At 42.6% G+C, this 21,881-nt stretch overlaps 3 protein-coding genes across 4 annotated transcripts in view; all 3 read right to left on the bottom strand.

Annotated features, from left to right (window-relative positions):
• Positions 1-2,760: 2,760 nt before the first annotated feature.
• On the bottom strand, positions 2,761-12,614 carry mief2 (mitochondrial elongation factor 2). Of its 2 annotated transcripts, XM_030059731.1 has the most exons (8): positions 12,468-12,614; positions 11,024-11,183; positions 10,752-10,917; positions 10,530-10,639; positions 6,898-7,074; positions 6,564-6,727; positions 5,207-5,359; positions 3,869-4,379 (listed from the first exon to the last, which is right to left on the bottom strand). In XM_030059731.1, the coding sequence occupies exons 2-8, from the start codon at positions 11,159-11,161 to the stop codon at positions 3,869-3,871; spliced, it is 1,419 nt and encodes a 472-aa protein (XP_029915591.1). In that variant the 5' UTR covers positions 11,162-11,183; positions 12,468-12,614. The 2 variants fall into 2 exon arrangements, with proteins under 2 accessions (XP_029915598.1, XP_029915591.1); XM_030059738.1 differs by lacking the exon at positions 12,468-12,614 and having other exon boundaries at positions 2,761-4,379; positions 11,024-11,161.
• A 1,370-nt stretch (positions 12,615-13,984) lies between these two features.
• Positions 13,985-17,266, bottom strand: alkbh5 (alkB homolog 5, RNA demethylase). The gene is made up of 4 exons (XM_030061636.1): positions 15,886-17,266; positions 15,699-15,779; positions 15,475-15,597; positions 13,985-15,325 (listed from the first exon to the last, which is right to left on the bottom strand). The coding sequence occupies exons 1-4, from the start codon at positions 16,599-16,601 to the stop codon at positions 15,166-15,168; spliced, it is 1,080 nt and encodes a 359-aa protein (XP_029917496.1). The 5' UTR covers positions 16,602-17,266; the 3' UTR covers positions 13,985-15,165.
• An 822-nt stretch (positions 17,267-18,088) lies between these two features.
• Positions 18,089-21,881, bottom strand: part of myo15ab (myosin XVAb) — a 46,858-nt gene continuing 43,065 nt past the window's right edge. Inside the window, exons 65-74 of the mRNA XM_030056065.1 lie at positions 21,702-21,832; positions 21,532-21,626; positions 21,356-21,433; positions 21,143-21,239; positions 20,653-20,813; positions 20,407-20,540; positions 19,413-19,546; positions 19,187-19,320; positions 18,405-18,545; positions 18,089-18,289 (exon numbers count right to left, since the gene is read on the bottom strand). Of these exons, the coding sequence (XP_029911925.1) occupies positions 18,188-18,289; positions 18,405-18,545; positions 19,187-19,320; positions 19,413-19,546; positions 20,407-20,540; positions 20,653-20,813; positions 21,143-21,239; positions 21,356-21,433; positions 21,532-21,626; positions 21,702-21,832 (1,207 nt within the window). The 3' untranslated portion in view covers positions 18,089-18,187. The remainder of the gene's footprint in view (positions 18,290-18,404; positions 18,546-19,186; positions 19,321-19,412; positions 19,547-20,406; positions 20,541-20,652; positions 20,814-21,142; positions 21,240-21,355; positions 21,434-21,531; positions 21,627-21,701; positions 21,833-21,881) is intronic.

Below are 21,881 nucleotides of genomic sequence, written 5' to 3' on the forward strand. Positions count from 1 at the left end.
GTTGTTAGCATGTTCATTTTTTATTGCATGCAAACATGTTGTACCATGCAGAACCACATGTTGACAACATTTTATGAAACGTTCTCATGCAGTTTTTAGCTGTTTGGCCACGTTGTCCAGTTTGAATCATTCTGATGTGACTTGTGAGCAAAAGTTAACATGTGTATAAGCCACTGAATATGTTCTTCATACAAATCATAGCAAATTATTTCCTCAAAAAGTGGGAGCCCTATCTAGTCTATAGGCCACTGGTGGACAAAAGGGTCGGCACACCTGTTTGAGCGATACAGGGGGGAAAAATTTACGTTATGGTGGTATCTGTAGTAAATGAAAATGTTAATTGTTTCATTTTCTCGCAAGAAGCCCCTTACAAGTGGCCTACACTTGACACATCTTTGTAAATGAACTGGTATGCAGCTGCAGCTGTGTTTGCCTCTTCTGTCTCTCAGTAATTAGACAACACTTCTGTATGTTCCCTCATTCAGTAAACCACTGAAGCTGATTTTTAACCAAACACATCTGCATGACATGCACATTGTTACCTACAGTAGCCTAAATGGCAGTGGAGATTCCTCATGCATATCTGCACTTATGAACACGTATTTGTGATTCTATATCTGATCTAGACTCGGTATACCTATGATGCATACTTATGCATCCAGGAGCCTATGAAAATGATGCAACCCATTTGCTAACTGATTGGCATATTGTTGCTATATTGAAGTTTTGTGGTATTTTCTTCAGTGAGAGGGATTCTGCAGTTCAATCCATTCCGCGATTTCACAGCAAGGCCAATTTTACCCTTTATTCTGAAGTAAAAACCTTTTAACTTCCTGCATTACTCGGGTTATGTGTTTGCAATTCACGCAGTTGCAGGAGCTGCCGGGAGCCCGAGGTTGAGCTGATGAATCAGCCGGCGACCTCAGGCAGGAGAAGATCCGCTGTTGAGCAGTGTGTAACCGGACAGATCCACCTGGGGGTCAGAGACAGAGAGCAGATCTGACACAGCTTCAGCACTGACACTCTGCCAGAAAACCCCAAAGAGAAAAAAAAAAAAAAAAAAAAAAAAAAAAAACTACCATCCTACTACCAAGTAAACACAATGCACAGAGGATAGGAGATGAACGTTTTTAATGACAGTCTGCAGATCGTTTTTAATTTTAACATTAAGTAGCACATAGACCCACACCCTCCCTGTAGAGTTATAACGCTATACTGCAAACGTCTTATGGGAATATTACAGGCCTTGTGATAGCGTATAAAACACCCTCATGAATCACACCAAACTCATTACTGACCACCACAGACACTGCAACCCCCTGCAGGAGCCGTATACTGATTTTTCATTAAACCGCACTAATCGAGCTCTTCTTCCACATCGTAATTTCGATCGGCCGTTTCTGTGTCATTACCAGGTTATCAGAGACTTTGGAGGATGCAAAGCTGCAGCATACATACAGTTTATCCTGTGAGACGAGCCGGATGCACAGGCCTGTGTGTTGCATCATCTCACGAGGTCACGGATCGCGGCCTAAATGCACCGACAGAAACAGGATTATGAGCCGGTCATGATCATTTGATTCGGACACGTGACGCGCTCGTGGTGTGGTAATGCCCGCCGCTGACCTTGTTTTCTCTAATCTTCATTATGAGACTGATCTAGTGACAATGCACATGGGCCTTTTTATTGTTATTGAGGGCCTGATGTTTATGTTCGTGTAGAGCGCCATTGTTGTAGAGATTATAAATACACAGAGCTGGCCTAATGGAGCAATCTGAGATCTCCATAATCATCCAAAAGCATACCTGTTCAATCCTCCTGTTGGTTGTTAAGACAAATAAGATTATACATGTAACCAGGTGTTAGAAATGCCTGTGACTAGACAGTAAACTGTTCAGTGGTTTTTAAAGTGGGGTCTTCCAGGAGGTCCTGAGGACTATTTGAAACTAACTCATCATCAGATGGAAGTATACAAAAACATGCATGAGTGATTATTTTAACACTATGATTTAATCTCACCACTTTGAATCTCTTTGTCAGTCTTCAAGTATCACATCTATTAATGATTTGATCCTTACAGTTGGTTTTCATATTAAGGTTCCTACAGGGCAAAATAACTTGAAATTAAATGAATATCAGCTTGGGAGTCCGGAACGTGAAAAATTTGAGAAGCCCCGGGCTAATTGAATGTGACTGCCATCCCATCTGCAGCACCACTGCAAGTGTTGAGGGCTTCTCACTTCAGTAAGTTGGGCTAAATCATTTGGAAATTGAGCACTACACAACTCATCATGACCACTTCCAGCACGTACAAATGAGGAGATATGATTTGTGTTATTAGGCTGCTGAAGTGTCCTAAACCCTTCCTCGCTCACTCATCGCAAATTGTTCTGGATTAGTTTTAGCAGTTTCCTAAAAGGTGGTAACAAACCGTGACTTCAGCATATAAAACTCATTGATGCTTATACAGTTCCTCAGACTTGCACTGAATTTTAGGAAAGGTGGTGCAGTTGTCTGTATTAAGGGCAGACTCAGATTTATTCAATGGAGTTTTTCTTGTTGAAATTATAGAAAATCATGACTGGAGAAACTGAAACTGACAGGCAAAGTATCCAACCATCAAACATTCTTGGACTTAAATGAAAAAAAAGCCTTAGATTTCTGTAAAAATCAACCTTTTTCTGTAATAATCTACCTTTCCTTGTGATGCATGATTTTCCTCAGTTACAGATGAAGTAGGAGACAAATGAACAAGAATCTCAACAACTGCAACAAACTTTATTTTCATTGTCACTCCAATTGCAGAAAATCTTTCACTCATCATGAAAACACAACTAAACCAAGTTCCAACGACATTCATACTGTATTAAAAAGCAACTGCATAAAATCCTTAGGCAACTGTAACCTCAATATAAAGGGTTAGTTTGCCCAGATAAGATTGGCAACAGATTGAAAACTAAATGGGAAAAACAAAAGATATTGCACACTTAAAATTCCAGTATGGTGGTGAAATATACATGACACATACTGAGTTTAATCTGTCTGACAGAAGAGGCAGAATGAATGGTGTTAAGAGCAGAAATACCTGGCTGTTTTCAAGAGGTTATTGTAGTTCTGCACAGTCAGAGTATTTAAAGGAGAGTTAGGAAAGTGATGCAGAGCACACACTATCGTCTACTCAATTAAAGAAGAATATATGCTTTCACAGCACCTATTACAGCTTCAAACCCTTTCTCTCTCCCTGCTGTTAATGGATATATATGGCTATGTTTACCTTTAATGACTCCCACACTAAACATTTACATGTGAAGGATCACAGTCGCACACAAACCGTTCATGTAGGATATGGTAATTTCACAAGTGCTCTGGCATAATCCTTAGACTTGGCTGTGTGTGGGGAGTCACGATCAGGCACGTCCTAAAGCATAATTTCAAACATTTTAATAAACACTTTCTCATTTCCTTTCCTTGGCACGTCTCCTTTTCTTTAAGTAGTTTATTTAGCAGAATTGTCACTTTTGTGCAGCATCGTAAGCTTTCATTATGTGTTTCAGTCTCCTTGTATCTTCTCCTCTACCTGCACTGTTCAACTGTGAGAGTATAGACTAGTCCATGGTGCCTGCCATGTTGTCGTTCACCAAATGTATCCTGTTCCCTCGGCTCAGTGTAGGAGGAAGTACACAAGGAGGAGGCCTGTGTGAATAATGACCACTCACTTAAGAGAGTGAAGTGTCTTCTAACATCTGCACTCTGCACCAAAAAATTTTTATCATAAAGATATCATGTTCAAAGGTTGTTTTTGTCTGATTTCAGATGTGTACCTGTCTGACTCTGTCATTTGAACTCTGTGTGTGTGTGTGCAGGAAGCTATATGAGCAGGATTTCGGGCTCTGACACAGCACAGTAGAGCATGAAGCCCATCTGGTCCACCTGGTCCTCTGACAAGCCGCTCAACAAATTGACAGCTGGCTTGAAGTAACTGGGCAACACCCCTTGCTCAAGGTAGCCAATAAGCTCGATGATGCACTGCTGGAATCGCACATCTAGGCTGCTCTCTGACCAGTCGCTCTCGCTGTCGCTGAGGTGCAGGATGAGGTTGGCCAGCGGGGCAGCGTTGAGCAGTCGCAGGGCAGGGTTATGTCTGCACACCGCCTTGAGGGTTTTGAGCAGGTGTCTACGGCAGCCGTTGTCGGAGGCGTCGAGCTGAGCCAGGCGCTGGGTCTCCCAGGGATAGAGAGAGAGGCGCCAGGCGTTGACCCAGGGAGAGGTGAGCTCCGGCTGGGCTGTCAGAACCACATCCCCCTCCCTCAGCAGAGGCACCATGGAGACGAACAGGGCGTGGTCACTAATGGCTGCTCCTCCCTCTACATCCCTGGGCCTGGAGAATCACAGCAGAGAAAATATTAGCTGGAGGGAACTGGCGTGTGAATATCAACACACTTAATAAAAAAGGTTTTCAAGCATGTCCAGGGAGAAGACAAGAAAGACTAACAGTATCTGAATAGTGTCATTAATCTGTTAGACAATTTCTGTTGTATGCAAGAAAGCGACGAGGTTATTAGTCATCTAATCAGTCGACCTTGTTCACAGACCTACAACTTATATCAGAGTTTAATTCAACATTTTTACATAAGTTAAGACAAACTGAAAAAACTTAATTTCATCTCTCAAAATAAAAAGTTAAGTGTACACGAAAAAAACAAACAAAAAAAGAAACACTTCACTACCCATTTCAATAGACCCAGAGGTTATGATTTTATAAGCTGGTGTAGTCAGCCGTGAGCAGCGGTTCACTGGTAAAACCAATCAACTTTGTTTCTTGGTTGTCTGCTGTTGTGTTTTTCCCGCTGCTTTTGTTTGTAGAGGAGCTTTGCCTATGATGCAATATCAAAGACCCTAAAGTGTCTCTGACTCTGTAGCAGCTGGCCACAAGCTGAAGGGCATCTTGGGAAATAAGAGTCAAATCTAACTGACAGAAAGTTACACAGTACCACTTTAATGCCTGTATCATAAACTATTACGTGATTATACTGTCCTCCTGATTTGTAACATTCAGGCTGTAGCCATTTTTACATTGCAGAAAGCGATTTTTTTTTTTTTTTTTTTTTTTTTTTACCAGATTACAACAGCAGTAGTGTAGTGGTGTAAAATTATTTAATTGACATTCAAACAGTATCAAGGACATGGACATATACAGATACACACTGAATCTCGAGTCGAAGGTCTGGTCCTCCAAGTACAGGTCTAACTGCACAGTCCAAAGTGCTGCTGATGGACGGCCAGTTCATCGTTTCCATGACCGACTTATTGAACATGCTCACTACAGCCTCTGAGGACAAGTAACCCCCCACCAGGAACCTGCAAGAGACAAACACGCAGCAGGAGAGACAGGTGTCAGAATCCGAATAAGGCTTTATGGGCCAAGTATGCAATACATACTGTACAAAGAATTTGGCTCCGGTTAAAAAGCAGCTCGCATTTAGCATTTCATACACTAACACCTTCCCACACACCGAAACATAAATCCATTCATGTACCTGCGCAGTCCAATGGTATAAAAACAGGTGCACATTATATGCCAGATAAGAATTATAAAAACAAGCATGAGATTAAAGTTCAATACACAAGGTGTATAAAAAACAAGTGCAAAGTGACTGCAAGATAAGAATTACAAAAATGAGTGCAAAATAAACTGTTCAGTAAAAATAGAAGTATCAAACTGCAGTCACCATCAGGCGTGCCATCTTGGTTACCTTGCAGTGAATCACTCAATTTTCCAACTCTGAGCAGAGTTCTTCTGCTCTACATTCGGCTGTGGTGCGTTGCCGCTGCAAAGAATTCTATTACTGATTCAATATAATTTTAGAGTTTGATAACATAACAAATTGAAAAGGGCAGCCTCTCTCTCTCCCTCTCTCTCTCCCTGACTCCACAATGAGAAAATGCAGGCAAGGGGAGCATCAATCTATTTGGGCAGACAGGTAAAATTTTGTTATTGCTGCAAGCAGTTGCTCTTGCATGTGCGCACAGGGTTTCTCCACATTTTTAATATCAGATGTGGCACAGGGAAAGGGAAATGTGTTGAAAAGACAGGGCTTGTGGAAGTTGCACAGTGAAGGTTAGAAGCCGCTAACTGAGGTAATGTAGGCTACATAAGCACAAGTGCAGCTGCCTTTTCAGAATAGTGTGGATGCAACATACAGGTGTGTAAGTCTGACCAATCGTGATGGTGGGTTCTGGAGGTGTTGTAGGTCTATTTTAATAAAAGATCTATGATGAGAGGCACCCAGTTTATAACCAAAATGACATATTTTCTTACTCTGACCACGCAACCCCTCTGAATGCATATAATAAAAAATTATAACACAACCTTTAAAATGAACTATGTTAACTGAAAGACTGTCCACTTAAGTAGATTTTCACATAGCATACACTATCATGTAAATGCACAATACAGGATGTTTTCTAACTAAACTTGTAGCACGTGAAATGACGATTTGCCACAAAAACAAAACATTCAAGTATTTTGTATGTGTGTGTGTGTGTGTGTGTGTGTGTGTACCTGTCCCAATAGCTACGTCCTCTGGGAAAGTATTCCAGGTTGACCCGTCGGACCATCCAGTGGAGGGGGTGTGTGATGAGAGTGTCCTCCCCACGGATGAGCTGCCACAGAGAGGGTTCGAGCTGGAGAGGCACCAGCAGACATGCATGGTCCGCACTTACTACCTAAACACACACACAGACACACACAGAATTAAATCTGGATAGCACTTTGCTAACACCATCTTATGCTGTATCTCACCACTAAGGTACAAAAAAAAGAAAAAGTGGTCATGATGACAAAAGTGTCTTGTGAGAAGGAGAGCAAATTAATTTGTGTATGTGTATGTGCGCACCTGTAGATCGTCCAGTAGAGAACCTCCCAGGCTCATTTCTCCCAGGGGCATGTCAGGGTGACGCGTGCGCAAGAAGCCCTGGATCTCGGTGCAGATGTCCAGCGCGAGGCTCTGGGCCCTGCTCACCTCTGCAGGAGCTAATGCTGCTCTTGTGTGATAGTACTGCTGCAGACGCTCCTGAACATGAACATAAACACACACACACACACACACACACACACACACACACACACACACACACACACACACACACACACACAGATGCAATAGGAAGAGTAATGAGACCAAGAATTTAGGCCTAAAATGTAGACCAATGTCCGCCTTTCCCTATAAACAATTTAGTACCAGATAATTGTTCTACAAACTGTGCATAATTCAGATTATTTGTTAGCCTCCTTCAATGATTTATTACAGAGAATGTGAGAGGTAAAGAAGTTACCCGCACACTGAAATATTTTAAAGTGTGAGGATAACTTCTTTACCTCTCACTTTTTGAGCCTTTTGATATAGCACCTAACCTATTATGGTGTGTTTGGACAGGCACACATTCTTCTTTACTACAGAGATTGAAGTGCGAAAATTCATGATGAAACCATTCATTAATCACTGTTCAAGAGTACACGGGCTACATCTTGGTGTTTCAGTATCCTCAGGGACACAAAAACTGCACTGCTAGTGGTAGCAACTCTGAGCAAGGTGACAGAGCAAACTAAATCGTTTTTTAAGTTTTTGCTTTGCTTTACACTTTCAGCGGGAATACACACAGGTTTCTCTGGGGTTATACAGGGCTGTTCTCTGAACCGGGGAGGTTCTTATGAAGAGCACTGCTCGAGGATGTCTTATCAGTGAAGTTGCTGCAGGGAAGAAAACTTTTAGCTGTTTGGTGAAAAAAGCAAAGCAGAGCAGATGAGTGACGCTGGGTGGATTCTGATACAGCTGTTCACGCAGCTCTTGCAAAGTAAGACAATCAGGGAAACCAGGAGTGTGTGCTTTACAGTGCTAGAGACTTATGGAGGAGGATGTGTGTAGGATTGGATGAGTGTAACAACATTGGGTTTAACAGCTCCACCCGCTCACACCAAAGCACAACGGTAGCACAGTGTTGCTGCTGAATGAGAAGAGCTGAACATAAATTTTAATTCACACACTGTCTTGCTCCCTATGGTTAAGAAATCACTCAGCTACCTGCTGGTCCGTAGATGTACAGCACACGAGCCTACAATAGGGCTCATGCTTGGTTGACTTGCATGATGTAAAACACATTGTATTTTCTGTAGGGCTCTTAGGACTCTGAACTGGGAATACTGTAATTCCCCTAAGTGGTGCATTTTTAAGAGTGTTTCTATGTTGAACTTAATCAACGTAGACAATGCACATACACTGTGTGTGTGCTTTTGAAAAATGTCTAAGGTCACGTTTATTATTTTTCTGTGTTTAAGTATGTGTATGGTTGTGTGCATGTGTGTGTGTACGTTTTCTTGATCCTTGTTTTTTGTAGGGACATGGTTTCTGTCATATCCACATGCCTATGCTGATTAATCCCAATCATCCAATTCATGAGACCTAAATTATCATACATTTACGCAATGGCGCCAGCTCAGAAACTCCGTATTATTCATAATCAATTAATAATCTAACAGAGATAAGGAGCACTGAATGAACAAGATGTTCAGTAATGCAGAAACTGAGGTATTTTGTGGCATTCCAGTCCCACAAAAGCTTAACATATGGTCACAAAAATCATCCTCACAGAGCGATATGACAAAGTCGTTTGATTAAGAAAAAAAAAGGCTTTTTCAATGCTCATCACTGCCAATGAAAGGCACATGAAGACCATGGGAACAACTGCTGGTGCACCCTGCCAACCCCATGACCACATCAGTGCCATCACTGGCGATGTGTCACTCTGTGGCTTCGTTCCAGACGGGCCAGTAATCAAGGAAAGATATCCGTACACTGAAAATCAAGCTCCCAAGTCAAGCCTTGATGCCTGATTAAACATTGTGTGAATAAATTATAAGGAGCTTAATTTTCAGTGTGCAGGTATCCTCCCTTTTTTGTGGCTGCCTTATTGTGCATCTCAACCTAATTCAGGTTCAGTGTGCACACCATTATGTCTTTTCTGTCAGTGAATTCATGCTCTAGCACTAAAACTATTTGACAAGTGATGGGCTCAAGGGAACACACCTTGCCAGACTGTGCGCTGACCAGTGAGAAATTATTGCTTTTCCATTTCTCACTTCCCTCTGAGTCTTGGATATCTGGGACTTGGCACTAGTTTAGCTCTTTAAAGGCACACTCCTCCATTTTCATTCAGAGTGCCCGTATGTTTGAGGCAAATAGTACACAACCACAGCAAGCACCCCCCCTCGGTCGTCTTTGCTCTTCCTACCTTCATTTAGAGTTGCAGTACTTTGTTTGGGCAAGAAGTTTAGATTCAGGGGGCGCTGTTTTTCCATTTAACCAAAATTGAAGAGTGTGCCTTTGAATTGTCCTTAAAATAGCAATTACAGAGCAGAAGAACATAATGTAGCTCAGTGATTACTTGATTTTTATCAAAGAGCAAAAGATCAAGGAAGCAAAATGTATGTGTATGGACATATGTCTTTACATATGAACACTGTTATTTTCTATGCATGGACTGCAGCAGACAGCAATTTATGGCCTTACCAGTTGTGGTTGGTTCACATGTCACATATTGAGAATGTGTGAAACAAAGACAGAAGAGATCAGCCTTTAACAAATAATTGGCCAATTCATTCAATGCTTAAGTAAAAAAAAAAAAAAAAAAAAAAAAATCAAACTACAATTGACAAAATATCCACATGTCATGTCGTGAGGCATGATAAGTTGTTATGTTACCTGAGTACTTTGAAGTGGAATGACAAATTTAATAAATTATATGGCTTTTATTGAATTGATTTTTCTGTTTTGTACTGGAATCTAAAATGCACCCACACATCTGCCTAGACTTGTTGGAGCTTGCATAACTGTGTCAACCTTTCCAAACTGCTGACTCAGCAGGTTTAGTAAAAAGGGCTTTTGTGGTACTCAAAGCTGTGAAATTAAAAACTAAAAAATAAATGTGCTCTTGCACTGCTGCTGTAAAACAACATACATTCATGCAGAGACACTGGGATTTGAACCACAACAACAAAGAAAAACATTTCTGTCAAAATAAAACTAGGATGTACTGGATAACTGATTCTTTTACTTAGGCGGCATACACACAGGGTCCGACAATCCAGCGTTTTGCATCGCTGTCCGGCGAAGTAGGTGTGTCACTACATGGCCCACATGTCTGCTGTCTGTTTGATCTGATCGATGGCTTACGTGACTGACCATCAGAGTGTGACGTCTGATTATGTTCCAGCAAAAGCTGAATCTGGCTCAACTTCTTTTCAGTCGGCCGCTGTGGTTTTTGGTGGATCACCCTGCAGCACACACTGCTCTGCCAGACTACGTGTGTTTCTGCTGGATTCTGTGTGAATGACCCCTTAGCCTTGCATCGAGTGTTACACAAACACACAGACAGACAAATGAGCCGACAAACACACTGACTCTGGCTCTTACACAGTTGAAGTGTGTAACCAATCCCTTTAGGAGCACAAAGGTGAAGAATTACAATTTACCTGCAAAGTGAGGACACACAGTTGGATTCTCTTAGGTTTGGACTCTGGCTTAGACTGTACCTCCAGACCACCTGTGACTCCGGACACCTGTGGCTGCTGGCACAGGTCAGCTGATTGAGGAAGAGGTTTGAACAGATGTCAGGTGAGGTAGGATCATGATTAGAGTGTATGTATAATTCTGTGTGTGACTGTGAACGTGTTCAGTCACTGGGATGTAAGTACCTTTCTGCTGTCTGGCTGCCTTCGCTACATGTTTCATCACCACACCTTCTAAGCCCTTTTTGATTAGTGTGGGTGAAGCAGAGACTAAACTGAGCTCCTCCCAGCTCTCAGCCATCTTCTGCTCCACCTTTTCTTCCTCAGCGGCACGGCCAGCACGCTCTATCAGCTAAACACAAACACCCACAGTAAGTCAGACACACAAGAAAAAGCAGATAATGCACTGCATCTCATGTGAACATCAAGTACACAAAATGGCATAAAGCTACACTCACCCGTTTGACTGCTAGTGTAGCAATGCCTAACACTGCAGCCCCACCAACTCCCAGAACCAACCGGGCATTCGACAGCAGGAAGTCAATCACCATCGCAATGCCATCCTCGCCTCGCCTCCTGCTGCTGTGGAAGTCCATTGCTTCCCTTTTTGTGGTCAGCCTTGGGAAAGAGAAATGGGCATATTTAGGGCAGCAAAGTAAATTGGATGCAACACAATTTAATTCAACAGTTAATGCAACAGTTCGCTAACTACACTTCTCTTTCCGTAGAGTTGCACTATCACGCACACCACTGCACAAGTGCTATTAACTCACTTCCCAATGAGAAGTTAAGAATCCACCTCATAATGACTCATACTCATATGGGAACATGCACATATGTTTACATGCTAACCTAACTTGAATACACCCTCCACCACGACCCAGCCACAGACACTGATTACATGCCACTTTGCCCATAAAAGATAACATTTTCAAGAGATTTCTGGGTAAGCTGAAATCAGGTCATTGCTGTGGGTTTGTACATTCATTCCACCAAGTCCCAAGTAATTTGATTTGAACTGATATGAATTTCTGGAGCAGACGTTTGACACGGAGATATAAATACACTTTCGTTCTCTGCGAAACTAAACTTGAGTTCTGGCTTCTTGATATTTATCCATTAGCACCAGAGATCCAGAAATAGCCGTAGAATATCATTGTGAGCCGTTCAACCTGGACCATGCTGCCTTTTCACTGCCAGAGGTGCGTGGTCCCAAGGACGGAGACTTCACCCTATTTATAGACGCAAAGCATGGGTCACATTCGCCTGATCAAATAAATAGCAGCCAGCCAAAGCACGCAAGGCATTACACATGTCTGCAGCACGTACAGTACAACACCGTTTCGTTTACTTAAATTACTGTACGACCAGGCGAGACGCGCTGAGAGATTGACTAAGGTTAAGTAACAGCGTTTAGCATTTGGATGGCAATCTCAAATGTAATCTGGAATCAGCTGTTCAAAGTTTAACACATCGGACGGTCATGTCATTATCGTGCACCATGCTGTTGTTGTTTCTGTTGTTGATCTTATGGGTGAGGAATGGGCTGACTCCTGATTAAAGGCCTCTGGCAAACTGTGGGACTGTTGGGTTGACGTTAGCTACTTTAACGCCGTGACATTAAGATAATAGCTCGGCGGCGTCACGGTACGACAGGCTATCTGTTCGGTGAAACTTTAAACACCACATTAACAGTTTTATAATATTCATGTCTCGGTCTCGGTGCAAACAGGATGTCAAACAATAGTGACTTCTTTTTAGCATTAGCTAGTTACTATTTAGGAAAGCTAGCTAGCTAAGTTAGCTCGATGGCCAGTTCTGTGTCGCTATCTAATGAGCTGCCCCACCACTGTATTATCACAGTCACACAACAGCTAACTTCCAGTGTTTAACTGTACTTACCACTCAACGAGGGGAGGAATATAATAATCTGACACGGAACCATTGAATTATATGCGTCAATGTCCCTCAACAACACAGACTACCAAGTGTCACCTGCGACTGACGAGCTCGCTAGCAGCGACTGGCTGGCGCACCGGGACGTCAGAGTTACAGAAGATTGATTGACATGTTGGCCATCCAATAGGAAGAGTGATTGCTTTTGACGTAGATGCAGGTTTTTTCCGTGGCTTGGGTTTCCAAAAACAAAACAAAACAAAACAAAACAAAACAAAACAAAACAAAACAAAACAAAACAAAACAAAACATATATTTAGGAAAATCTTCACATTTCTGCATAATTGACTTACCTCCTATGAGATTTCTGTATTGCCCATTCATCTTGTTATATCTTTATTTTCTATTTATTCGGGCATGTATTTCTTTTTTTAACATCCCTTCTTTACTGTTTTATAATATCATGTTTCACATCAGTTTCATTTTTCAGGTCTTTACAAACCTTAGTGTTTTAGAGCCAATTTACAGAGAAGAAAGAAAGAAAGAAAGAAGGAGCTATATAACTTACAAGAGGAGGCAGTCTTATAATTTGAGAATGTGTAAAAAAGACACACAGCCTTTAACTAATAATTAGCCGATCTGAAGTGGAGAAAAAACACAGACACTATTGGCTAAACTACAACTAACAAAATATCCATATGATCTTCAGACTGGCCAATGGTCATTTGCCAAGATGAACTTTGTTCCACCTCTCCACAGCCTATCTCTGTTTGGATTATGTCATGGCAATACATACCTTGTAGTGACTCTATAAAAATTAAATACATCTTCATATTGCCTTCAGTGTTTTAATCAGCTTGAATGTGAGCCCCATGAAGGTGCATGCAAAATTATCTTTGAATCTTGTATTTTTTAAGCAATGACTCTGTGATGAAGTTATTGATTTGTCCTGTCAGCCAAAGGCCTGGGTAACACCATCAGTAGAGAAGTGAGGGTAACCACTGGCCACTGGACTCAGTCTACTCTTAGGTCCAGGCAACTTATCTGAGAATGGAGGAATGGCTCTGTCTAATACTGTGGCCAACCACTTGGTTATCTGTGGTGGTTTATCAACTTGAATTCATTTGACTTATCAGTTAATATTAGCATTGTCCAAATAAGCCAAGAGCTCATGAACTGTGAGAAATATCTTTACACTAGACAGGCCAAGGAAATATGCACAAATTCCAGTGATCAGAAAACTTGAGTAAGATCTGGGATGGGTACCTGTTTTAACTAGATGAAATTTGTGCTCCCAGTAAACTGACTGGTGCATTCTTTGTGTGTGCATTTTTTTTCCCCACATACCTAAGCTGGCAGCAGGGTTGAAGCATGACCCCTCCACTATTTGAGCTTTATCTAATTGGTGTGTGAACAGCCATAAATTATGACCCCCATCACCATGAAGCCATCTGATGTATCTACTGCCACTATGTCTTCCGTCACTTTGCTATTCACTGTCAGCAGAACAGATTGAGGATTTGTTTCATCTACTGGTTTGTTTTTAATCTTTTGCAAGGCATTTTCTGTTCACATATCTAGACAAAACTCTCGCTTACATAGCTATAAAACTCTCCCTGTTTTTAAGATGAGGTCTCCCCTTCAAAGTATGCTATTCAAGCTATTGTTTACTACTGCGTATTTCCAGACTTCATTATCAGACATTGGCCAAGTCTGACCAATGTGTGACTTGGGGGCAAGAATGAAATTAGGCTGTTTACACAATGAAGTGATAAGATTAATCTGTAAAATTGAAGAATTGAGGCTGTTGCTCAAGTCACTTTTTGAACTGACCCACATATCCAATTTCAATTTTGAAAAATTATATTTAATATTTTCCTGTTGGGAAAGCGATAAAAAAAAAAATCCATTCTGTTTCACTAAGGAAAAGAAACTGCACTGAAATGGGACTGTAAAAAGGCCTTACTGAATTGTATAAATACCCCATACAACATTAGCTTATTTGATACAGCACATTGTCTCTTTGTACCAACAGGGTGTGCCACACAGATGAATCAAATTCAAATATATCAGGGCAGTTTACAAACCTGACAGTTGCTGCATCTCAAACTGAACAAAGGAGGCTTAAGTGAACAAGAATGATATGGGATGGCACAATACAAGTATGGATTAGAACTGTATGTGTGAAAAAGGTACATATTTCTTTCTGCACAAAAGTTCCTCCAATCAAAGTCTATACAAACTTATTGTACAATATAACAAGTTACATTACAGTTTCAGGTTTTTCTTTTTGTACAAGTCCATACATACATCTTTCTTTTAGTTCTTAAGGTCTGTACATCTTGGTTACAAAAAATACATGCCATTTTGATTTCTATGAAAACAGAAAAGGGAAATGTTTAACTTGGAAAACTGAACAGTTTAACAACAAAGGAGAGCTGTAATAATTAACATGCTGATCAACAATGTAGAGCAGACACTGATGTCGTCCACTAGAAACAAACAACCAACCAAACCAATCCAGACTCAAATCAAAAGACAGATAACATGATGATTGTGCTCCTCATGGTAGAGTAAAACGGGAGCGAGAAAGTGATGATTGATCAGAGATGTTAAATTTTTAAGTGTAATGAATTAAGAACTGGTATGTGTATATGTGTGTATGTGTGTGAGTGAGTGTGTGTGTGTATACATCATCAAGTGTTTAGTGACGTCTCATTTTGACTTTCCGTCCCGAACTTTCTCGGTGTTTGTCATAATCCTGGCCACGCCTCCAGTAATTCTCCGAGCTGTTGCTATGACGACGGTGTCGGGAGAGGGATGGGTGTCTGTTCTCCTCCTTATCCATCTCTAGAACCCTTGGTCTGGTGGAGGGAGACAGAGAGAGTGTACCAGCCCCATTGGGACCGTTGGTTAAATATTGCATCATACTTGTGTGCTCAACATGCCTCTCACATGGAAAGCAGAAGAACGCAGTTAGTTTAAGCTGTAACCTTTGTGTGTGTGTGCATACCTGTGTGCAGCATCAGGGTCTGCTCTACGATGGGAGCGTTTGGCTTTCAGTGGAGCAGGTCTCTCTGTGGGGGAGGAGCTCAAAGGACTGTCAGAATCCAGACGAGGAGCATCAGGTCTGGTCCTGATGAAGAGGAGGAGGAGCAACAGTGGAAACATACAGGGATCAGTTGATGCTTTGCAGCAAGTAAAGATTATTCATGAAATGACAGCATATCAACTCACTTCCGAAGGATGATAACCGCACGCCTCTCCTTGATGTCTTGGGGTCGGATGCAGTGGGTGATATCATCTGCAGCGTAGCCACTGGGAAAGGAAGAGATGCTGTCATTGACCCAGCAACACAAGACCTGTAATGTGTGATTCACACAGCACATGACGACAACCATAACAACCATAGTCTTCCTCATACCTGAGCACTGTGACACTCCCTCTCCTCACTGGCAAGACAAGCACTGGCTCCGACACACGAATTGGTTTGAACTGGAAGCGGCAGCCAAAGCAGAGAGCACTGTCACTGAAGAACGACACCGACACAATGGGCCGTGCAAAGATGTGGAGTGGGTCGACGTGTGACACGATGCAGCCTCCTGGTTGGTAGTCATTGATCACTGCACTGTTAACAAAGCCTTCTGGGATCACTCCATCAGACACCAGCCGCTTGATCACCAGCTCGTGCACCCAACCTGGGATCTCGTCGACCTCTCCTTTGCGGTACAGCCGCTCCTGGCCCGGTCCACGTTTCTCCAGCTGGGCTCCATAAGTGTATCCCTCTCCAAAAAAATATTTGTTCCTGAGGGGTGCCCTGTCCACAGTGTGCTCACGGTACAGTCCAGCCTCTCCCTTTGCAACCACCTCATCAATCTTCTCCTCAATGCGGGCACACTCCTCAGGCGAGAATATGCTCTTCTGCATGATGCCACTCTTGACCCGGCGGGCCTCTTGCTCCCGGGGCTCCCCGTTGTCATCACTGTGATCAAGCTCGTCATCCTCTGACTCCCGGAACTTGCGCTTTCGACTTTTCCTGCTGCCATTTGTGCCGTCCGCATATTTATTCTTATATTCGTCTCTGTGTGGAGTCATGGATTTCAGCTTCTCCCTCAAGTCTGAGTATCCGCTGGCTGCCATGTCATTCAAAACAAATACACTAGGCCGTAATGAAACTAGCCAAGTTAGCGAACAGACATGTATGTCAGCGTTGCATTTCAGCACGGCGGCTTGCAGCGGTCTGTTCAGTAAACAAGGAGTTTCTGGTGATGATGGATGTTGGTGTCGTTAGCTTGGAGGAGCAGTCATTCACTGCGCTGGCAGCAAAGAACAGAAACAAAACCGTAGCTAACAGCGGCTAACTTGCTCGACTGCTCCGTCTGAGCATTAAAGACGTAGTCCGGTGTGTATCCAAGCAAGCTGGACAGCTGGGCCGTCACCGTAGGAACACTTAAAACGACAAATCAAAACTGTAATGAACGTTACGACACCACACAGCCAGGACGAGGCTAACGCTGCCGTTAGCTAGCTGGGCTACTTTGCTAGTTAGCTAGCTAAACTAGCCTGGCTCGGTCTGTCTACCGCCGCCTGCAGAAATGGATAAACCACGCAACAGCATTTCACATGTTAGCGCTGAATCCCAAACCTCGGCGACCAAGAAACGTGTCCTCACTGAACCTCAAGGCCTCGGGAAAGACACAAATTCATGCAAACTGAGAGGCAGTTTACAATATCATGACCCGTCCCCAATAAGGCTGAAAATAAACTCGTGTAACCTGCCAGCGGTCTGCGCATGCGCTCGACAACCTGTCACTATGGGGCGGGACTATCACGTTTCCTGGGCGTTCATAGGCCTGCCAAGCAAATCCAATTTGGGACAGGAGAACACTCCACTCTTTCTAATTTTGTCCCACAAACTTCTGTTCCTTTTGACGTCCACACTGTGCACTTTAAATTGTTTAAGAGGCCTCGTTGACTCCTCCCCTCTTACATTGCCACCTCTTTATATCAAATGTTTGCTTTCATCATCCATTTATCATTTCATCAGTCAACAATATAGAGCCCCTCTTTAAAACAGATGACTTTATTATAATAAAAATGTCCTTTACAAAATAAGCAAATAAGTACATTAACAACAGACGAAAACGACAATTGTTTACATCAATATGTCTTAAGCTTTACAAACTTTACAGTATCGATAAAAAATAAAAATAAAAACTGCTCACACATCAGCTATAAAACTTTTAAGTGATAAGGTGTAATGTGCAGGCAACTATGGCCTGTGAAACCTTCCTCACTCATCATAAAACAGTATTTCTATGGAGAAAACATTTTCAGCACGATCACTTAAAACTTGCATAAGTGCAATTATAAGGGTGTCAAGCTGTTCCAGTATTCCAAGGTTACATACTCTTATCTACTAGTAGTGAAGTTTCAATTCATTCAGTTGCAGTGCCTATAATTAAATAAAAATGAAGTGAGACTGAGTTCAGGGGATTTTTTTGCATTCACATAGTGTGTATAAGCTACACACAAGAAACACCTGAAGGCAAGAAGAGGTAGGTTATTTTGAGGGTGTTATGTGTGTGCACTGTTTTTCGTGTGTGTGTGTGTTTGTGTGTGTGTGTGTGTGTATGTGCATGTGTTTGCATGCGTGCATGTGCATGTGTTTGCATGCGTGCATGTGCCTGCACACTATCCTGTGTCACTGCGTGAATGAGCATGTGTTACAACATGGTAATTTCACTGGGCGGCAGGGTGAGTCTCTTCTCTCGCATTGACATCATGTTCTCCACTTGCATGGCGATGACTCGACACAGCTCCAGGCCCTGTGGATACACAATACCAGCATGAACGGAAAGACAACAACAGTGCAACTATTGTAAACATGGACAAATTACAAGTGGTTTCTGAAGGGTGCCTCTGTGAGCGTTTGCATAATACCTGCTCCAGCTGTAGCTGAGTAAGCCGCTGTGTGTTCATGTCTCCCAGGGTGAGGTCTACATAGGGGTAGCTGGTCCCTGCAGTCGGTCTTTGGGTACGACTGGACTGCACCTCCACCAGGGGGACCACTGCCATCACCTCCTGCACGACAGAGACCAACGCCGTAACACACTGCAGAAATCTGGATCTTTCTTTTTCATCACATTTGTTTCAATTTTTGGACAAAAAATAATTTACTTATCAGAAACAGGCCATCGATTGTTGTCTTTAAACGTTTTTCTGAAAAACTTCTAACTGCAAGGCCAGATCTGTCATCACTGGCTTGTGTAGTTAGATAATAAACTGGGATTGCCTCCAAACCAGGAACAGAATCTTTTTTTTTTTTTTTTCAACTCTTAACCTCTTTCTTTGTTATATTCTTTGATTTTTTCACTTTAAAATACTTTCTTGTTTTACTTTTCTGCTGCACCAGAATAAGAATGCTCTGGAAGCCTTTGCTTTTACTGAGTACATAAATGTTTTATATACCCTATGGTGTTTTTAACCTTTCTTTCTTCTATAATGAATGAATAAATGGAAACCATAGAAGAAAATACATGGCTTCAGATGTATTTGGATGTCATAATGAGTTGAAATGGAAATGGAAATGGAATTTGTGTTTGTGTGTGAGTGTGTGTGTGTGAGTGTGTGTGTGTGTGTGTGTGTGTGTGTGTGTGTGTGTGTGTGTGTGTGTGTTTGTGTGTGTGTGTGTGTGTGTGTGTGTCTGTGTGGTGTTTCCTCACATGTGTCTCTTTGTGCAGGAAGTGAAGACCATGTTGACTGACGGCAAGGATGCAGGGAGCGTAGTAGGAGGTGGAGCTGCTGCTGTGGATGTAGAAGAACGAGGAGCCAAACATGGGGAATGCACTGACGAGCCCTGCACACAAACAAGCACACACACACACACTTTAGCTACGGAAACACAGAGATACACACATTCATAACTATTGATGTGACCCAGGATCTTACCCAGAAACTGTGCTCTGGCCTGGTGGGGGCTCAGGTTCTGTATTTGCTGCATGTGCTGCGTTACCAAGGCAGACCACTGCTGTGGGGACTGCTTCTTGAATAGAGGCGGAGGGATGTACTCTGACAGTTCATGGCTGGAGGTGAAGAAATAAAGAATTTACAATAAAGTAGTCCAGATAGGCAAGATGTAAAGGAAAAATCTCCCATAGGATGCACACACTGCTAAATCAATAATTTGTGCTTTTCGGTGCATTCCAGGAGTTATGTTTTGTGAACTTGTGAACTTTTTTTTTTTGTTACATTCACTTTCCCTCAAGCAGTCTTATCTCCTTCTTCTCCAGTCACTCGTTTTCTACATTTGCCAGACTTTTGACTTCTGACAACCCTCAGAGAACAGGTGTGAATGCGCTGCATTCAGCTATGGGCTAATGTGCACAGTAGGTCGATAGAGCAATGCGAATACCACAGTAAGAGCAAGAGAGTGCGCTTTGCAGTTAAAAAGTAGGCATCATATTAAACCACAACATATCGAATGGCTGCATTGTATTCTGGTCTCTTGAGGCTACTGATGGTGGAAAAATCAGTACCTCTGACTCTTCAATGATGGATTTGTCCCTGTGTGATTGTTGAATGGTAGTAGCAAAAAGCCCTTGCTCTTTGATTAGGGATGGACTATTGAATTCCACTGTGGCTATGCTGGAAAAATCTGTACATGACATAATGTCATCAATGTTTTGCTGCTTTTGCATGGAAATAAGGAATGTACATGAACAACAACAAAATGGATGCAGAAATAAATTGCTAATGGCATATCAGTATTTGCAATCAGTTGCTGGTCGGTTGCAGGAACATCACAGTAAAGACAAAAATTGAACACTGCACACTGAAATAACTTTACTGTAACTTTATCAGGAGGGAACAACGTGCTTCCTTAGGTTCACTATAGATAGATAGATAGATAGATAGATAGATAATATGCATCATGTATTCTCACATGCTGGGGATGAAGACGATGTCTTTGGCTCTGTGCTGCAAAGCTGCCAGTTTGGAGATCTGGTGGAACTGTTGATCGCTAACTTTTCCTCGTGGAAGCACATTCAGGAGGCCTTTACGGTAGTCAGGCAGCACCTAGACATACACACATACACAATTACACGCACACATGAAAGCAGTAGTGCTGAGTCAAGCAGCCTAATCCCACTGCAGATATGTGAAATGTCAGCCAAATGCAGTATTCTACCTGGTTATAGTGCATTTCGACACAAAGTTCATTGTCAAACTTGAGTGGCTGAGTCCAGACAACCCGCCTGAACCAGAAGCTGTAGTTGCTGTCCACTGGCTCTGCCTCTGTAGCAATATCCAGGATATATTCATGCTTGTTCAGAGGACGCACATTCTGGCCTGGGCACAATACAAGCACACACACATTATTTGTTACACAGAGACGCATATGCACTTAAAAATTTACTCAAAAAAATCAAAGAACTCATGTTTGTTATGTTCATATGACAGTCCTATCAGTGCTCACAAACATGAGCAACTTTCTCTCAGAGCTGCTAGAAACCAGAGAAGCCTCTGATACGTGATCTGTGACTGTAACTCCTCCACAGACAGTGAGTAGAAGATTGCCTTCCTGCACTAATATGCACCAATGTGTGTGTGGGTGTGTGTGTGAGAGAGCGAGAGTGAGAGAAAGAGAGTATGTGTCCATATGCAAATGCTTGTGTTACCTCTATTGGTGACTAAAAAAATTGTGTATTCATCCATTGCCTCCAGTCTATGCAAGCCCATCTCATAACACAGCTCCTCAATCACCTCCAGAGCAACCTGAAAAGCAGAATAATATCAGCACACACACACACACACACACACCTCACATCAGTCACCTCCTCATAGACACCTGCTCTGGGGAATATCAACACACTTGGTGGCTGAACACTTACAGAGCATGTCTTGATCTTCAGGTGACGCTCAATGCCTCCAGGGAAGAGAAACAGCTGGCGCTTGGAACTCCGTCCCACCTGAGGAAGCACACACACACACAGATAGTGGATAAATGGGACAGTGCCTGATTTCCCAGCGAAAACTCAGAACAGGCTGCAGTGTGTGCGGTACTGACCACCATGGCCTTCAGTTCCATGCTGTTGGGAGGGACGACACGGCCGCCATATTGGAACGTCTTCTTCAGGTTCTGCTCGCATGCTTTAGCAATGCCTGCCAATTTTGACAAAACATTACTGTCTGTTACTGTGCACATCAGATATATGGCGGTAGTGTGTGTTTTCTTACCCTGAAATGCTACTCCAGCGCTGCGATGGGCCTGCTGCAGGAATTTCAGCAGGAAGGGCTTCAGGACCTCAGAGGAGCGATGGAAAGCAGTCAGGATATAGAGCAGCCTCCAGCCACGTTGGCAGCTATCACTGCAGAATAGCAGGAAGCAGACACACACTTTGGGTTATGGGTTTGACA

Source organism: Myripristis murdjan, chromosome 1 (assembly GCF_902150065.1).
Source record: "Myripristis murdjan chromosome 1, fMyrMur1.1, whole genome shotgun sequence".
Classification (NCBI taxonomy): domain Eukaryota; kingdom Metazoa; phylum Chordata; class Actinopteri; order Holocentriformes; family Holocentridae; genus Myripristis; species Myripristis murdjan.